Source organism: Chenopodium album, chromosome 13, assembly GCF_948465745.1.
Source record: "Chenopodium album chromosome 13, dcCheAlbu1.1, whole genome shotgun sequence".
NCBI classification, from domain to species: Eukaryota; Viridiplantae; Streptophyta; class Magnoliopsida; order Caryophyllales; family Amaranthaceae; genus Chenopodium; species Chenopodium album.
The window spans coordinates 12,832,673-12,852,803 of NC_137846.1; the positions used below are offsets into that span (position 1 = coordinate 12,832,673).

The 20,131-nt window shown below is 33.9% G+C and overlaps 1 protein-coding gene across 1 annotated transcript; it reads right to left on the reverse strand.

Moving 5' to 3' along the window:
• Positions 1 to 5,882: 5,882 nt before the first annotated feature.
• On the reverse strand, positions 5,883 to 8,364 carry LOC145576348 (putative WRKY transcription factor 74). Its single transcript, XM_081634118.1, has 3 exons — positions 7,397 to 8,364; positions 7,155 to 7,280; positions 5,883 to 6,321 (listed from the first exon to the last, which is right to left on the reverse strand). The coding sequence occupies exons 1-3, from the start codon at positions 8,236 to 8,238 to the stop codon at positions 6,174 to 6,176; spliced, it is 1,116 nt and encodes a 371-aa protein (XP_081490244.1). The 5' UTR covers positions 8,239 to 8,364; the 3' UTR covers positions 5,883 to 6,173.
• Positions 8,365 to 20,131: the final 11,767 nt, after the last annotated feature.

The following is a 20,131-nucleotide window of genomic DNA, read 5'->3' on the forward strand; positions in this document are numbered from 1 at the left end:
AGCAAACAGTACTAGAACTGGCCGAAACAAGAAGGTAGATTTCTGGCTCGGTATTGGAAGAACTTAGCGCGAGACAACAGTGCCCGTCGCCAGACGATGACACTATCTCCAGACGACATTGTTGTCGCCAGGCGACAGAGCCATCGCATTAGCAATGGCACTGTTTTCTCAGCGCCAGTTCCTACATGCCTCAGCAGCTTTCTATTCTTAGGATTTTCTAGTTTTTCACAGCGTTATTTCGATTCTAGTAGTGAAAGATATTTCCCAAATTTCCTACGTATAAAAATCCTATGTTTTTTACGCATTACGAATGGTCTTTCCAATGCAAACCTTTTTTATGCATATGTCAATAATGTCAATCAAAATTACGCACATGAAATACTTAGAACTTTTCGAGTCTCATCCGCTCATTCTAAATCATTGCCGAAATAAATTTCAGGAATTAAAATAGAAATCTTCCCTAGTGGAGTCGCCAAAAAACTATAGGGAATATTTCAAGCATCCCAAACTTGAACCCCACTGTGATCATACACTTAAGCATGGTGGCGTCCAAGGGAAAGAAACAAGAGAAAAAAAAAGTCGCCAACAAGTTTTAGGAACTTGTAAACCGTTCATAGGGTGAAGGTTACACCCCTTCACGATCCATGAGATCGCTAACTCCATACTGGTCTGGAACCATGACTGGATATTCGGGGATGAGGGTACGAATTCAATCTAAAAGAGAAAGAACCTGCCCTATAAAATAGGCCTCTACTTTATTCTTCTCATATTCTTGTGCGCTTTCTGACTAACATGCAATCATTAGATTAACCCTAAACCTGTTTAATCTATGTTGGTTGATTATTAATGCACAAACAAAACTATTATCGGCGATCACTTGAATTAAAATCATATTAGCCTAAAAAAAATTATCAATTATCTTATTAGGCATGATTTCAAGTACAAATTCCCTTTAAACCTGCATAAAAGACGTGATCAAGAAATAACAATAATATAGAACTAGCAACATGATATCAACAATAATTATAACAATCATCATAATCATCATATTAAAGCTTAATAATAATAGCAAGATCCTAGGCATGATACTAACAAGATTAAAAACAATCCCTAACATGTCACTAAACAATAAAGATCAAAGGTTTAGCCCTAACATGATACTAACATGATATTAGAAAGAATAAGAAGCACCCTAAACATAATACTAGAAAGCAATAAGAACATCCTAACATGATACTAGGAATTAATAAATATAAGCATGTTTTCTACAAGAATAGAGCAATAAGATTACATACTTTGATGCCTCGTACCTCTTTCTAATAACAAAATACACGCATTAGTAAACTTCAATAAAATATTAAATTAAAGAATTAAATTAAAGAAGTAAAGAGTTTAGAAACTAGATTTGGGGTCCAAACCCTCATAAAGTATCAACCTTCCACGTCTAGGGCGAAGGCAACTTCGAACTTGGCTAGGTGTGTCTAGAACTAATGAGTGCAGTATGGTGTATTTTGAAAAGGCTAGCTAGAAATCAAGAGAGAGAAAGAATAAGCCAATGCTTAAGATAGAAAATTAGAGAATTCTGGGTGATTGTTGATGATTGAAAATGGAGGTCAAGGACCCTATTTATAGAAAAACAGTCCGGAAACTGATAGAAAAGAAATCGAGTTCCATTCGGAATAAAAGACTTCATGTCGCCAAACAACAAGAGCCAACGCCAAACGACAAGCACCAGGGCTAGGCGACAAGCATCAGCACCAGGCGACAGCCTTGTCGTCTCGCGCTAATTGAGAGTTTTAAACGCGCTTTGCACGTGGAATCCTCTCCTTAATATGATTAAGCAGAAAATTCCGTGTTTATCAATTAAAATCGGATTTTCATAAAACACTTATTTTATTCTAGAAAGCTCTTTTTAAGCTCAATCCAATTACACCATTATTAGACCCTTATCATGGATCAAACTAAATTGGACTGGACATTTTCATAAATAAAGCAGATTTTTAAAAACAGAAAGAAGGTATTTTAATAAAAACAACCGCATCACTAAACTTTTCACACTTTCACTTCGTTCGATAATCATACGACGTGAAAAGTATTCATCACTGGGTTTGGTTTTGGGGAGACACATTTGGGTGTCTACAGTACTTGAAGTTGATTTACATAAAATATGTAGCAATTACACATTATTCATAATATGTTGCTATATATGTTTAGAGACAATTTACTAAATGGAGAAGGATCGTGGTTGGATGTATAGTAGACGTGATGCATTGGAATTTTGGAATGGGGTTCAAGAGTTTTGCGAGAGAGATTTTTCTTATCAGTGCAAAATGGGTGTCGAAGACCTATACTGTTCTTATGTTGATTTTAATAATGTGAAGGTGGTCAATAGTGTTGCAATCATTAGAGATCATGTACTTTGTTGTGGGTTTAGGCTTAAATACCATGTGTGGATTTGGCACAATGAATGTGGAGAGTACAGTGGGGATCTTGCTGTGAATGATGTGCATGATAGAAGCAATGAGATTCATGTGGACGAGGAATACGAGAATGATGAATATTCTATTGATAATGGTGAGGATGGAACTGAGGATTATCAGGTGGATGAGGTTGAGGATGAAGACGTGGATGAGATGTTGCATAGTGTTAAAGGTGATGTGTTTGACTTATTATCGGAGGCTTCCAAAAAGCCATTATATCATGGGTGCAAAATATACTCCAAACTATCAGCCATGCTAACACTTTTTAACATTAAGTCGAAGGATGGGTGGACGGACATTAGTTTTACTTCTTTGTTGACCGCATTAAGTGAGATGTTGCCTGATGGGAATGAAATTCCTAAGTCTTACTATTATGCAAAGAAGATCATGTGTCCATTTGGTTTGGAGTATAAGAAGATAAATGCATGTCCTGATGATTGTATTCTTTATCGAAATGAGTATGAACAATTGGAGAAGTGTCCACGATGCAAGCAGTCGCACTACAAACGCATGAGTTGCAATCTTGGTACAAAGGGACCTCCTGCTAAGGTGTTGTGGTATCTTCCTATTATTCTAAGGTTTAAGTGTCTATTCTCAACACCAAAAGAAGCTAAAACTTAAGGTGGCGTGTAGAGGGAAGAAAGAAAAACATAATGTTGAAGCACCCAGCTGACTCCCCACATTGGAAGAACATTGATTTGAAGTTTGGGAAGTTTGGTGATGAAGTCAGAAATTTAAGGCTTGGGTTGTGCACGGATGGGATGAATCCATTTGGCACTCTTAGTACCCAACACAGCACATGGCCGGTACTTTTAGTGATTTATGGGTGTCATAAATGGCACCCATTTCATGAGCATTTAGGTTGTTTTAACCCACTTTTCATAGCTTTCCTTCTTAATAATTGGTTAGTTTTATGCTTTTGCACTTTGTTTTACCTTTCCTCTCTTATTTTGTGGCTTTTGTGCATTTTGATGATTTTTCTAGTCTTTTCTCCTTTATTTGCTCTCTTTTCGTGATTGTAGGTATTGTACGAGGTCCGAGTCTTGATATTGGTGGTTTACTAAGGTGGAAGATGCTTATGGAGCAAGCTCATGGCAATAGGAAAGCTCAAGATGCAAGGAAGTGGATTCTCCAAGTTCTAGCTCTTGCGCTCTCAAGTCGTGCTCTCATGAAGTAGTGTTGTTGAACCCACTATCAAGTGCTTTTGGAGCTGCCACTCTTAGTGTTCATAATCACCATATTGCGTGCTCATTCGAAGCCCTTAGCAAACGCACAAAGCCGCTAGAAGAGCCGAAGAAACCCTGGGGAGCGCGGGCGCGCAGCCCAGTCGTGCAGGCGCGTAGCCAGCCCGTGCGGGCGCGCCACCAGCCCGCGCGGGCGCGCCTCCCCGGGTTCCCACTTTGGTCGGTTTTGTTTCGCGCCTTATATTTAAACCTTTGTAACCCGAAATTAGGAAAAAGATGAATTCATATTTTTTTATCATAATTCTTAGTTAGTTGAGACTTTCTCTCTCTAGTTTTAGGGTTAGTTTAGGAGTAGATTTTAGAGAGAGAAAGTGAGGAATTTTAGTGGTGATTGAGAGATTGAAGATTCAATGGTAACAATTGTGTTGAAGATCTTCTCTATTATCAATGAGCATTTCTAACTCTATCTCATTTATTGCTTTGATTAGTTAATTCATGTTTGTTTGATTTGATTTTGATATTTGACCTTTGATTAGAGTAGTTGTTCTTCATATTTTGTTGATGTTTGATTTCCTTAGTTGTTAGTTGATTAGATGATGATGTTAGAGTAGTTGCTTGGCTAGGGATAGGGTGAAACTTGTATAATTGATTGATTGTGCTTAATTTGGGGATTGTGTTTATTGATTGTTGAAGTGATTAATGGAAATTGTGCATGTGTGTAATTCGATTAGGCCTTGAGAATTATGCTAGATTGCATTGTAGTTTCTAATGATACGGACCATTGATTTAGGAATTGCAATTGTCGATTGAGCTTGATTAGTGACGTTCCTAGTTAGAGTCTCTCGTATTTGACGCTAGCTAGACCTCTAGGAGATAGCTTGTCGAGCTCTTTTGATTTCTCTTACCATTAGTCTTCGCAACCTTTGATTTGCATGTTGTTCCTAATTTGCTACAATTGTCATGATTACTTGTTGATCCCCATTCCCTAGTGCTTTATTTGTTTGGTTCTTCGTTTTGGTAGTTGGTTAGTGTTTACCTTTTATGAGGATAGAAAAATGAGGTAGGAATGAGAATACAATCTGTCTTGTGTGTGGTCGGCCACACCGTGTGACCACTTAAACTAACCCCTATAACATTGATTAATTAACCCCTGTAATATCGACCGAGTAACCCTATAACAATGACGAAATAACTCCTTTAACATTGACCAAGTAACCCCTATTACACTAGCGAAGTAATCCCTATAATGGTTGGCCACACGGTGTGGCCAGCCACATATAAGACTTTGTGATGAGCCTAACCGGTACAAAATCTTATTGACAACCCTACATTACAACAATTTTGTTCTCTAGCTAAAAGATAAAGTCGAGCAAATTTCAATTATAATGTTTGGGTTAATTATTCTAGTTTGTATTTTTTTGCTTGAATAAAACCAGGTTAGGTAAATCTAATTTTCAAGCTGATTTCAAGTTTGTATCATTTAGGACAACTCAGGCTAAGTTGGTTATCGAGTCAAATTAGATTTTCGGGCCAAATTCGAATCTTGAGTCATATGAACCAAGTCTTATTAGTCGGATCAAGTTCCCTAGGTCTAATCAAACAAGGCGAACGAGTTACTATTTTTAATTGGTGTATGGTGAAAGCTGAAAAGGATGTCAATTCTCAAATGCAACAAAAGCATAAATGTAAGAATATTTGGTAAGCGAGCAATAAGCCCAAGAAAAGCAGCCGAATGCTAGAATGAGATTCTCATACTATGCATTCACTATGCAATGGCCACCTTGCTAGAGTTGCTAATGTCTCATAGTCTCTTTGATTCGCCATGCCAATAGCTGGACATGGGTACGTGGTCATATGAAGCCTCGAGATTACGAGAATAGAATAAAGTACAAGAAAATTTTGACACATCCGTCGCTTGCTTGGTCCTTCATAACATCCCCCAATTGCGGCCCTCTACCAAGAAAGTTGACATTCATAGTGTTTTGGTAGGCGGCAATAAATAAAGGTGATGATAATGAGTTATACTACACATAATCATCGAGGAAAAGCTCATGTCAATGTTCATGACAATGCTTAAACTCCTCCAAAGCACCAGAAGAATACGTTTTTATCAGAAAGTTTCATTACCACACAAAATGACCTCAGAAGTGGTAATAGGAATTTACGAAGCAAATCGCATGAACATTGGGATGGAAATTGCAGGGGATAATCAAAGGAATGAAGAAGAGAAAAAGATTTCCAGGAAATCCAATTTGTAACCTTTTAATTATATGGGAATTCCTGTTTCAGCTCTGTGGTCTGTGGCTCGAACCTTACAAACCAGAACTAAAAAGCCGAACTAAACATCTAGTAATTAAACAGTTTCAGGCTATAGAGCTTTCAAGTTTTTGACGATATTAATACTAATATATACAATGGCAAAGCAAAAGCACAGACCACAAATTGGTATGGCTGTGCTGTATCTAGGCTGAGATTTCCAAATGATGTTTCACAAGTTCAACTGACGTTGTCAAGTCTGCGAAGAATGAGAGGCTATAAACTTGGCATGGTTATGCTCGCCCTCGTATGTGACTATCAGCATTGTAGGTTCCTCTAAGCACCTCTCTACATGTTTCCTTGCCGGGCAGCCTCTTACACTGCTGCACTTATAGTATCCCCTGCAATCATCAAAACCAATTTCCGTTCATGATCAAAGAGCAAACATTATTACAAGAATTAAACAGGTAAAATTTCTGTCTAGCACTAATCAAGGATGCCTTAAACCCGAATCTTGACAACAAGAAGCAAATAGAAATCTTGAAAACAGATAAAAAGATCAAACCCGCCCCAACTGGTTGAAATTAACATAAACATGCATTTAAAAAAGAACTTTGCTAAGAAAAGACCTATTCGGTCTGAGTATAAATTTAGAAAGCACGCCAAAGTGCCAAACAATGATCCAATGAAGACCTTAAAACTCGGTTAATTGATTAACCGATCTAAACCCAAACCACTTGACAGTTGACACGAAATTTGCTTAGAGCATGTTATACACAAAAGAAGAATCAATAGAATTATTACCGCCCTTCAACAAGTGACATAACTCAACACCAAATGACAATCACTTCATATACTATACTAGTATAATTTAGGCAATTGGCTATTGTTTGGTAATAGTCCTGTTTTCAGTCACACAGGACAAGTTGCAAAATTTCTGATTAACCAAGGATCGAATGTAACTAAAGTTTCTTTATTAAGCTCGACAGATTATAATCGTCTATTTGATAAACATGGTAATTACTCCTATTGTACTTGCATTAGACTATTACTTCTTCTTTTGGCAATTCAAGGAGCAATTAAGGATGAAAACATGAATTAAGATACATATTCCAAATAAGACAACTTCTTAGACTTCCTCATTATAAAAACATGATATAATTAACTATTAATTAAAACAAATTATAACAAACATGATATAAATGGAAAGTACTAAATAATTGAACAAGTCTACCTTGGATGTGGTGACCCCTTAATTGGCTTCTGCCCATACTTTCTCCATGAGTACTCATCATGAGGAATATCAGCATTCTTGTTACTTATTGCAGGCACCTTAATGGACCTCTTAACCCTCAATTTCCTGCATAACAAAACACCATTAACATCAGATTACACGACTCGAAATCGATTAAACACCCACCTAGCCACCTACATTGATTTAATTTGATCATCAAAAAAAAAAAAAATATTACAAACCTTTTCTTGGAGCAATGGCATTTGGAGCCACTCCCACATTTTGCACTCCCACCTTCACCACCCTTAACAAGACACCTCCTCCTAAGAAGCTGTGAATTCGGATCAGACGATTGAGGCAATCCAAACAATTGGAACGAGTTCCGGCCTATACTAGGTACACTCCCATCCAAACTCAATGAAGATACAAAGGACCTATTAGATGACATGGTTTGTGTACAAGTATTCGACCGATCAAACTTCAAATTAATCCCACTTCCACCACTAATAGATGAATTGTTGTTGTTGTTTGCCATTTCATTTTTGTACATCATATGCTGTTGAATTTGCACTCTCTGCAACATCTGCTGCTGAAACTTCTGCTGCTGCTGCTGTAACTGCTGCTGCTGTAAAAACTGCAGATTTTGGGATAAATTTTGAGGGGTAGAATTTTGGCCAGGAGGTTTCACTGATAGAGTAAAATCAATTGAAGGCTTTTCAGCAAACAATTTCTGAGCAATTGGGGGTAAATTCTGAACTTTTTGGTCAAATTCTGAAACAGGGTTTTTGAAATTTCCTGAAGCAGGGAGTAAATTAATGGGTTTTACAGAAGATTCAGGAAGTAAATGTGGGGTTTCTAAGAAAATGTTTTCTGGTAAAGATGAAGGTAAATTCTTGAATCTTCTGATTTTAGCATGACCAAAACCCTTTTGCCCAACAAGAGAAACTACTCTATTGAATTTGCTAACTGCATCACTAGTTTGTGCCATTAAAACTTTTCCTTCAATTTCTTGTTTTTCACTAAGAAGAGCTAAAACTCTATGCCCACTTTCTACTGCAACTTTGTTGGCTAATTCTATCTCCATTTTCAACCAAATTCAGCTTAAATTTCCCTAAAAAAAACAATCTTTTTTTTTTTGATAAAGAAAGGACTAAAATTGAAAACCCAGATGAATAAACATCATGGTTTTAAAAGGTGGCAAAAAAAATGACAACCCATTTCAGAAAATAAAAAACCCAGATGAATTTCAGCTGAAATTTTCAAAATTTAAGAGAAATAAAACCAGCTTTAATACCATAAAATCCAAAAAAAAAACCCTTTAATTTAGAAAAAAATGAGGAGAAAAAAATGGGTAAAAGAAGAAGAGAAGAGAATCAACCCAATTTAGAAGTGAGATGTGAAACTGAAGCCTTTGTCTTCCAACTGTGACAAAGCACTAATTTTTTGTGTCTGAAATAGGGTTAAGTAAGTGCAATTGCGCAAAAGCAAACAAAGTGTCTCTTTTAATAAAAAATAAAATGAAAAATAATTTGGCAAATTAGATCAAAGAAGAGAGAGAAACAAAGACGTTGAGTCTAGAGAGAGAAAGAGAGAATTAGAGGGAAAAGGAGACTAACGTCTCTGTCATAGACGAAGATCCCATTTGTGGGTCCATTTATACTATGAACTCTCTTCCCTTGTTATGTTGTTATTCCAAAAAAAAAAAAATCTCCAAAATGTCTTTGCAATTGTTGTTTTCACCTTGGAATATGGTAAGGTTTTATAGAAAATGTAAATAAGTTTATATGTCACATGATGCTCGGTTTTATGTAAAGCCTCGTTTTCATGTTAGATATCACGAGAATTTTGTATAAAGGTTACACGAGTTTTACCTTTACACCACTTTCTGATAATTAAATTTTGGAGTATAATTTGATTTTCTTGCATTAATTACTTGTAGATATTGTGTAAATTATAAATTTATGTAATTTGTTGTAAAACAATTGAACTCACCAGGATATATGTTCACTATGTGTTAGGGTTATTAAAACCATATGCTTCATCAAGTCATACTGAGGTTTTAACTTTAACTTATCAATTTAATTCTAATACGGTAAGAACTTGATTTATTGTAATTAGTTTTATTTTTTTATCAGTTTTAAACAATTCATTATAGTTTTCTGTTGATAAGCACTTAACTCGTGTTTTCTTTGAAGTGAGGTTTTCGTGATCACATAAAACTCTTCAGGACAGAGTGGTGACAGTTCACAAAGATTAGTTTGAATTTAAAACACTCATATGCCAGTTGTAAGATAGAAGAAGACAAATTATAGAAATGTCTCAAAATCAGTTATTAATTTACTTTTGAGTCTCTTACAGATACTCTTAAGAAATCTTGTTTACAATACAGGTTATGTTAAGCATGATCCTTTCAACTGAAAATTAATTTTTCTTACTCCCCAATACATGATTTTCTCCAAATTCTCTAAATCTGTTTGACAGGTCTATTGGACAGCAAATAAACTGTGTGCCCTGTTTGGTAGTAAAACAATAAATGGGGTCCATCAATAAAGAAGACTCGTGAATCATGACACGATTAACTTAACGAAGAACACATGCCCCCAATTCTGGTCTTCATTCCCAAACAGATTAGCGAGTTTTAAGGAAAAAAGACACATTGTTTTCTATGTTGATGAATTAATTTCACTATGAATGTGTTTTCTTCAATTAATATTCGGTGTTTCTAGTTTGAAATTTACATAGCTTAGATTTTTCAAGCTTTGAACTATATATTTAGGCATAGTATATCTAAGGCCATTTTTTTTTACCTAAGATAAATTTAGTAGAAAAAATTTGTTTTGATAAGAATTAATAAAAATTACTCAAATTCAATTTTTTTAATAAGTTCATATAAAACTAGATAGGTTCATATAAGTTCATATTAACCAAAAATTTAGATGAATAGAACACATCATTAGTTTGATATAGTATCTTGATTTGACTAAGGGACTGTTCTCATTAACTGAATTGAGCTGAGCTGAACTCAATAGAACTGAATTGAACTTATTAAAGCTGAACTGAACTGAGCTTAAATGAATATTTTATGAGAGAAGGAAATTAGGAGCTGAACTGAACTGAAAATAATCTGATGAGAACATGGCCTAAGTTCCGAGACTTTTGAGTTTTGACTACAAGTATGCTCTAATATAAAAGAAAATAAAATATATTATCAAGTTAGATTTTTATTAGATCATATGTACTTCTATATATTTCAAACACCTAAGATAATTTTCATATTGTTTACCAAAATCAATTTAAAGATGTATATTAATATGAAAATAAGATATCTAGATGTGGTCCATGAGTCCATCTAATATGGTCTCATTTTAATCGGGAAAAAAAACATATTCCACTATATATATTGGATCTTATAGTTAGGTCCTGTTCAGTTCACCTTAAAAAAATAATATTCCGTAATAATAATTTTAATTCAGTAAAAATAGATTCAGTTCAGTAAAGATAATTTCAATCTAGTAAAATTAATTTCAGTGTAGTAAAAATAATTTCAGTTCAGTAAATATAATTTTAGTTCAGTAAAAATCAGTAACTCTAAAGAAGAAATATAATAGAGAATCAGTAAAAGTAATTTCAGTTTAGCAAAACTAATATCAGTTCAGTAAAAGTAATTTCGGTTCAGTAAAAATAATTTAAGTTCAACAAAAATCATTTCAGTTCAGTAAAATTAATGTCAGTCGAGCAAAAATAAGGTTAACTGAACGGGGCCTTACTTGAATTTCGTTTCAGCAGTTAGTACATTTATCCGTACGTACAGTCGTGATTTCTTTGTTTAAGTAATAGATAATAAAAATATGAACTTTCAGACATGGCAAATTTGAGGGATCTTGCAACAAATTTTGAAAGGGTAATGTTGTTATGTTTTGTACAATTTTTACCTATTTATAATTAATAAAACTACTCCTATTAATCCTACCTTTAGCTGATTTACGGTTTAATCCCACCAATAAAAGAAAATGCCCGGTAAAGATGGGATTATTAACAGCGAAACGGCCGAAGGTGTGTGGGATTATTAGAAACAATATTTCCTTATAATTAAAAATGTTATTTGTCAAAATTTGGAATTGGCAAACATGAAACAAGATGTTTCAACTAAAAACCGGAGAAAGTTTTTATTACATTAGAACCCTTGGATTTTACTCCATATTATTTAAATACATACACATCATTGTTAATTCATCAATAAATCTCTAATTAGACACTTAGCATGAGTGATATAACCCATTTAGATTTTAATTTACTATAAACAGAAAATTAACTGTGTTTTTATTTCCGCTAATAAGGAACACAATAAGTCTTGTGTAATAAGGTTTTGGATTTACGTTAATATTATTGAAAGACGGTCAATTATACTATTATAAGGAAGCTTTAACAATTTTATGGTAATTTTAACCCTTTAAAGGTAACTTTTAATTTGTGATGAGTTTGATTATATTTTAATGTGTAATTATTTCTAACGGATACATGCTATGAACAGTAATATGATATTTTTTTTTGAATAGGATTAATCTAATACATTATAAGTGTATTTTATTGGTTAATTTAATGTTAGAAAAATGATAACTTTTGTAGTATATATAAGGGTAACTTTAACCTGTTTTACAATAGTTAATGAAAATCCGCCTTAATCAAGAATATGATCCCTTCCCTTTCAAAGTGTGCAATTCATATTTCATTGTCAAATTTTAAATGGTTCTCTAATTTTATATTTATGGATTGCACAATTATTTCACTTGATAAAGATACGTAATCCTCCCAAAAATAAAACAAACAAAAAGAGATTTGTAATCCTTATCGGCTGTGATTTTCTTTAGTAAACAATCTCCAACAATTTCTTATCATAATTTATAATTCAATACCTTAATTAAATATTAATCATGTTGTTGTACAACTTAAAATAATGTTATTGATCCTGCGACACCTAGTTCCATTCGCACATTCTTGTACCACAATATCATGTATAAGGTGGCCACTTTTGAACCGAATTGGATTCCATTGGCTTCAAGTATTTAAAAAGAATTTTGAAACCAACAACAACTACAATAAGGATATATGTTTTGCCAACACATATTTCAACGTTCTTAGGAATTGAAACTTCTATTGTACACTATATTCCCACAATTTTCTAAGACAGTAAGTTAATCAGTATTCTTATCTTGTTGTACGATTTGAATTACTTGACTCAGACTTGAGCTCCACTGGAATAATGTTACTTGATCGGTTGATTCTAACTTAATTTGATGTTGTATCATGCACAAGTTACACTAATATTCATCTCCTCCTTTAATTTGGATCTTTCTCAAATTAAGCAAACTACTAAGATATAAATATGGATACAAAATGCCCTCGAAATTATAATGCAATTAATTTGATCACAATAAGATTAAATAAAACCTAACTTAAGAATGTAAACCTATTATTAACTAACGAAATAACTTACTTTAGTGTAATTTGTGTAAAAAAAAAAAAAAAAAAAAAAAAACTCGAATCTAACTTAATCAACTTAAAACATGACAATGGGTTGTGCAGAACACACATGCTTTGGGTTAGCTGGGCTCAGTGCATACCTTGACCCATGAGCTACATGTTGTGCCCAAATTTCAAAAGACTGGCCCAAGTCTACATGCCACCGTGTTAGGTTATGTTGGACTTACAGTCTAAGTCAAATTTCGCTGAATTTATCGTGCTTTGTAGTGTCGTGCCTTATTTTTCTTTTTACAATTTAGCCTAGTCTACGGTCCAACACATGCAATAACATATCTTAATGTGCCTACTATATACCCGTATTATGTTATGCTTTTTCCGGATCGTGTCGTGCTTTTTTCATGATGGGTCATATCGTACCTCAAACTAGCCTGATCTAATGACATCTTTAATCTTTATTCATAATTCCACCTAGATGGAGTAGTATTAGTTTATACGGAATTGTTTAAGGAGAGTACTTAGGTAGAATCAAATATTTTGACAGACAGCATATGGACGATTCACCACTCACTATAATCCATGACAGACATACCCAAGTGGATGATGACCCCATAAATCCCAACCAATTACTTTAATCTAATTTGTCAAAGTGGTCACTAGATATCATACTACTCCATCTATCATCTTCCAATCATATGCTACATTTTTGACGGTCTATACAACTTATATTAATATATTAATTACCCCACTATTTTTGTTAAATAAACTAAAAGGTTCTTGCCAACTTGATAATCATATTCTATAATTACATTTATTTTATTAGATTATGTACTAAGTATACTATAGTTAGGCTAACTCGAAACAAGGTCCTTTTCTTAGATCAAATATTTGACTTTTCACTCTAATGAAGTGACTTTATATTCTTTTGAGTAATTATAACTAGAAAAATAATGCTAGCAAACTCATGTCACATGCCACTCTTATGATCATTTCAATGTCGTTTTTTGGACGTTTCTGACCCTTTTGAGTCATTTTATTTTTTAAATTTTATGAGAGATTAAGAAAGATATTTGTAAACAAAGTGGTAATATTAGTGGAGTGATCACATTAGTTTATGTAGAGTAATGGTTGCCTAACACAAAGATTAAGCTAAATATCTTGCCTAATTACATTAGTGAAAAAGAGCTTATGTTTCATTATGGTTGAAATTATTGATTTGACTTGAATTTATTTTACCAAATCAACCCTTGGTTCCAGAACATTGGAATTCTTCAGAATCTAATTAATTAGCAAATTCAATATTGATTTTACTTGACTAATAACCTTAGTCATAACAGATGGGCCACAAATCCACAATAGATAGGTACAACCAGGCCTAGTTTGTGATTAGCTTTTTGGGCTTCTATGTTACTAAACCCAAGTTTGTTAAAAGTAATTTTAGAAACTCCTTTATCCAATCTAAAGTTTAATTTTTCAAAAAATTGCAGTCCAATGTGATCCAAATAAAAAAATATACAAAAAAAAAAAAAAAAAAAAAAAAAAAAAAAAAAAAAAAAAACTGAATGCAAATCACTATTCGGTTAGGATTTCAATTGGAATGGGTTGGATTGAATTTAATTTGTTTTTTTTTTTCAAATAGTGGAAAACGCCCCTTGAGAGTTTACTCATACCTTCTTGCTCCAACATTTTTTCAATAATATAGATTCAAAATGCACTTGGTCGAATAATTTTTTATTGGTGTCATACCAACAAATGTCATTTGAATGAAGCTGATAAAATGGTACATGTTTTGCACATTATAAATAGTTTTCTAAACTCACCGTAAAAGATAATCTGGACTCCTTATAAGTTAAATGCATAAATGGGAAGAACTTTAGTAGATACTGAGAGGGTAATACATCTTGGGAGGTCTATTGTGACATTTTTCAGAATAAAAGGCACTATAACATGATGATGTGTCATGTTATAATTGGTCAATTTTTGATTTATTTTTAAAAGCCTAATTATACTATACATGTGTGTATAATGGTATAGATGTATTTTTTAAAGAATACATAATTATAGTATTTTAAAGTCTATTTTTATTTTTAAAATCATTTTCGAAAATTAAATTATAGTTATAATTTAGAAAATAAAAAATTCATCATTATTCTTTATTCACGATCTTAATTGACCACTCCCAAAATCTTTTATAATCTATTCGGGACTTAGACCAAAATTCCGTCCAAAGATTGGTTTTTTAGGGGTTTTGAATATGTTTCCATGATTCGTATACTAATTTCGTTATAGGATTCAATTGACAATTTTGATTTATGTAAAAACAAAGTTGTTTGATAGTTTTGAGGATGAAAATAGCCTTTGGAGTGAGTATTATGATTAGGGATGTCAGTGGGGCAGGTCAAGCATCCCCGCCCCAGTGGGGCGGGGATGGTCCTGGTTTGGTGGGTGGTGGGGCGGGGATGGGGATAAAAAAACATACCCCCCATGGGTGATGGGGCGGGGGTGGATTTTAGGTTGTACCCGCCCCATCCCCACTTCATACCCGCCCCACCCCACCCGATCCACTCCACTTCGTACCCATCCCATCCTTACTTCATATCCACCTCACCCAACTTTATACCCGTCCCATACCCATATCCATATATATTATTACATATAAATATATACTATTTTTTGTACTATTTTAAATATAAATTAAATAAAATATTATAGTAAAAGTATAATACTTTGTAATAGACTTAAATTATAAAAAAAATGTGTATTACTTTAACAATGATTTTTTTAATCATTATGATGTTATATAGTGGTATTTGGAAGGTGGGGATTAAGCAGGTATTAGGTGGGAATTAGGTGGATGAGGATATCCAAGTGGGGGTTGAGGCGAGAATGGTTTTGGGATTGTACCCGCCGGGCGGGGATTGGGATGAATTTTGTGAAGGAATTGTGTCTTCGATAAGTGCAATTACTAGATATATCAAGGATCACTATTATGTAGATAATAAGTTCGTTCTTTTGGGTCGTCACTATCTGTTGCTAGACTATGAGCAATGATCTTTGGACTAGTCAAATAGTCCAAAGCCCGCTAGAATGGATCCTATGAGGTCACACAACAAGGGTATTGCGTTAAACAAGTTAGAGGCACATTATTAGGCCTCATGAGGATATGACAAGCCATGTAAGGAGTAGAGCTAGTGTAGTTAGAAGTGGGCTAAGTGTTTGGGCTTCACATGGACTCTAATTATATATGTGATATATAAATAGAGGTCATGCCTAGGGTTGAATTAAGTCACAATTCAACCATACAGTAAATTGAGAAGCAAGCAACCAAACACCCCAACCTCTCTCTCTCACACGCCTCTCTCTTCCTCCCCTTTGTCCGTACGGTACGGACACCGGCGCACGGGGGACGCACGGTGGTGGTGGTGGTTCGTGGCTCGTTTGTCTCCTCTCCTCTCCGTAGAAGGTTGATTGAAAGGTTCAATCACGACTAACTAGCATTAGTGGAGGTTTAATTTGTGTCCGTGGACCAAGTAGAGGAATCACGCTTGAGGTTCTTTATCTCCCATTGTTCTTGCTCGATCGCACGTGGAATCACGCTTCAAAGGTACAATTATATGTTCTTTATGTATTAAGAATTGTTCCTTGGGATTAGGTGCTTTATGAATATGATTCATGTTTATTCCGCAATTAGTACCTATAAACTCCTACAGTGGTATCAGTTAGCCTCTTGCATGTACATATATTGAGTCATAATGTGTTTTGAATTTCTAAATAGGTTTAAAATTCTATATGATAGAAATAATAAACCATTTCTATATATATAAATTGTCTCTAATATGTCAATCATTTCGAATGAAAAATAAACATTGCATGCGGAAGATCCAAAGGGATGAACTTTCAATATCATTAGATTATGAATCCATTGACATATGTAAATATCATTCTAATTTGAAAGTATTGACATACTCACCATTTAGAGAAATGATGATGTGAACTTAAGGTCGAATACATATAGATGTAAGAAAACCAAAGGTTCAAAAGCTAGAGACGGACAATGAAACTTCATTTGTGATGTGATCACTTGTGCTTAGTTGAAGCTAAAATGTGAAAATTTTGAAAAGTTCAAAATGTTCAGTATGAAGTTCAGTATCAACTTGACAAGTTAATGATTACATCCATTACAATATGATTGTAATTGCGAAAATTTAAGACAAGACATGTACTTGGCAACACATTCAAAATTTGCGATATGATCGTAATAATGAGAATTTAAGCCAAGACCTTAATAAACATCCAAGAGTTGTGAAATCGTTTTACAACAAACTCCGAAAGAAAACCTTATGAAGTTTCTATGGAAGGAGCTATCAATCTATATGGGATATATTTTGATAATGGATGAAAATACCTATCTTCCAACCATTGTTCAAGGGATATACTTTTAAGATAAGCTACAAAACTAAACAAAGATACATAGGTCAAATCAATATGTAGCAAAGGTTTCATATGTGATATGGATAAGAAAAGTTCTTATAAAGTCTTTCTACAAAACAAGGAATAAAAGATGTATTAAATCGTTTAATGCACATTCAATTCCTATATAGAGCACGGGGTACTACTACACAAGTCACACTTAGCACAGAATGTTTGTTGCTCAAGTATGTGCCCTTATGGAAATTGTTCCAAAAGGTCAAGTGGGAGTAGTATAAATCTCGAAAGAGTTCGAGAAAAGCAACAAACAAACATGGTTCAAACCATGGTTGGTTCACCCTATGCTAAATGCGCCTCTTCAAAAGGCAAGTGGGAGTATAAGAATCTCAAAAAGTTCGAGAGCCTTGAAAGAGTTCAAGAAAAGTTAATTCGAAAATCTTGAAGAAATTCGATAAGTAATCGAATAAAAGCAACAATATGAGCATGATTCACCTCATGTTACAAATGACAACGCGTGATCTCATTTAGCGTAATGGGAATAATAACCATGTGTCGAAGGTAGTACATTCCAAGTGCACATCCTCTATTGTCGTTTCTCATTGAAAACTAAACAAAGTTGTTGTATGAGTTTCAATTGTTGTATCAAACCCACAATGATGACTAGCATATGTAAAACTTAGCCAAATAAATATGATTTCATTTTGACTAAGAGTTCTAAAATATTTATTTTGGAACAGGATGACTATGCAAGTAATAAAGATGATTTGACAAGTTATGACTCCAAGTGGTTTAAAACCAAGAAATCTGAAATAGATTCTAAGGCTGTAAGCAAGTGTATGACACTTGAATAATTTGACTAATTGGGTGAGACCCATTATGAGCAAAACAGGCAAGAAAGAAAAATGTTTTCTAACTAAAGCAAAGACTTGTTAAAGGATTCAACTAATTCATAGTATGACTATGATTACGATGATACCTTTACATTAGTCATGTTGCAAAGATCTATTAAAGATATTTTAGTGATTACTACCTTATGAGATTTGGTAGATGGATTTCAAAACACTTTATTGAAATTGTTCATGAAAGAAGATTAGTATGCGATACAATCAGAATGGTTTTGATAAACAATAATCCTATGGATGCATAAAAGATCCTTAATGGATTGAAGTTAGCATCACGGAGTTAATGTTCTTAATTTTGTGAGTTAATCAAATCGTTTGATGTTCTCGTAAAATGAAGAAAAGGTCTTGTGTGTACAAGATGTTTAGTGGGAGCTATAAAGTCTTCTTGGTCTATTATAAAGAGAAAATTATTCATTGCTTGAAGGGTCAAGTGATGGTTAATTCATTTTGTATGAAAAACCTTGAAGAGGATGATGAATACATTTGGGATTAAAGATCTATATAGATAGGTCTCGAAGGATGTTTGAGTTTGGTTAAGAAACTTATATTGATAAGATTCTTATAAGGTTCAACATTATATTGAAAGGAGTTTCAATCCCATGTAACATGGCACATTGCTTAATGATTCAATGCTTTAAGAAAGGTTGATGAAATTAAGGTTTTGAGTGATGCTCCTTATGCATTTTGCAAAGGATGCATCATGCATGTCATGGACTATACTCGTCTATTTGATTCACATGTTTTAAGGACAAGTGATGATAGATTTCAATCGAAATCCAATATGATGTTGGAATACAAATTAGACATTCCTAAGTTCCTTGCGAAAAGGGCGAAGGAAAATTCTTAGTGTATGCAGGTGAATATTATTATAAAATTTAGAAATAGCAAAATTCATGTTTATGAGAATGTCTCATGAACTCTACTTACTAAACCCCTTCCATGACCAAGGTATGAGAGTCATACTAAAATTCTTGGATTGAAGCAACTTATGTAATTTAAGTTGTATATGTTTTGAGAAAACATGTCACATAAGTAATACATTAACTTGCAGAATTATGTTTATCAATTGAAACAAAGTTTCAATCTTATTAATTATGGTTTTTGAAATTAAATAAAATGTCCAAAATAATTATGAATTGATGGGCTCATCAGGTTGATGACCTGATGAATGAAACCCCACAGGTGAACTAAATTCATACATTATTTAAGTTCCTAGTTCGGAATCAATAAACTGGACATAAATGATTACAATTAATGGACTAGCATGTTAAGATTGATTTAGGAGCGTAGTGATGCTCGGTAAATCACATGGATATGCATGAATGATGCATGATCGAACTATAGACCTACTTTGAAGTTCAAGTATAGAGCTTCCGGATATATTAGTGGATTCCTTTGACATGAGTGGAACATTGATTTCATTCAATGGATGTTATGGCTGTGGTGCACTCAAACGTCTACTCATAACTGGAGATTATAAAGGGTGTTTCCTGGTTATTTCAGAAGTTGAGTGGGAGCCTTGGTTGCCACAAGACTGGATTGAGTCTACCTATTTAATTAGGAATGTGTCTTGGCCCCTTGAAGAGGGAGAATTCAGAAAATGCATGGCCGTGCTCAAATGGATAACGTAGTAATCATTTGTTTTGTAATTCTAACTCAGATTTCAAGAAAAGATTTGTAGATTAATATGATCACGACATGAAATGCAATCATATTATCAAATCGACACACATTGACTTAAGGAATTTGAATATTGCGAACTTGTCTCAGACAAGTGGGAGATTGAAGGAATTGTGTCTTCGATAAGTGCAATTACTAAATATATTAAGGATCAATATTATGGAGTTCTTTTGGGTCGTCATTATCTGTTGCTAGACTATGAGCAATGATCTTTGGACTAGTCTAATAGTCCAAAGCCCGCTAGAATGGATCCTATGAGGTCACACAACAAGGGTATTGGGTTAAACAAGTTAGAGGCACATTATTGGGCCTCATGAGGATATGACTAGCCATGTAAGGAGTAGAGCTAGTGTAGTTAGAAGTGGGCTAAGTGTTTGGGCTTCACATGAACTCTAATTATATATGTGATATATAAATAGAGGCCATGCCTAGGGTTGCATTAAGTCACAATTCAACCATACAGTAAATTAAGAAGCAAGCAACCAAACA

Coding starts and splice junctions, on each gene's coding strand:
- LOC145576348 (XM_081634118.1), bottom strand. CDS start 8,238: ATGGAGATAGAATTAGCCAACAAAGTTGCAGTAGAAAGTGGGCATAGA. Junction 7,281..7,396: donor TGCCATTGCTCCAAGAAAAG/GTTTGTAATATT, acceptor TTTGTTATGCAG/GAAATTGAGGGTTAAGAGGT. Junction 6,322..7,154: donor AAGGGGTCACCACATCCAAG/GTAGACTTGTTC, acceptor TGATGATTGCAG/GGGATACTATAAGTGCAGCA.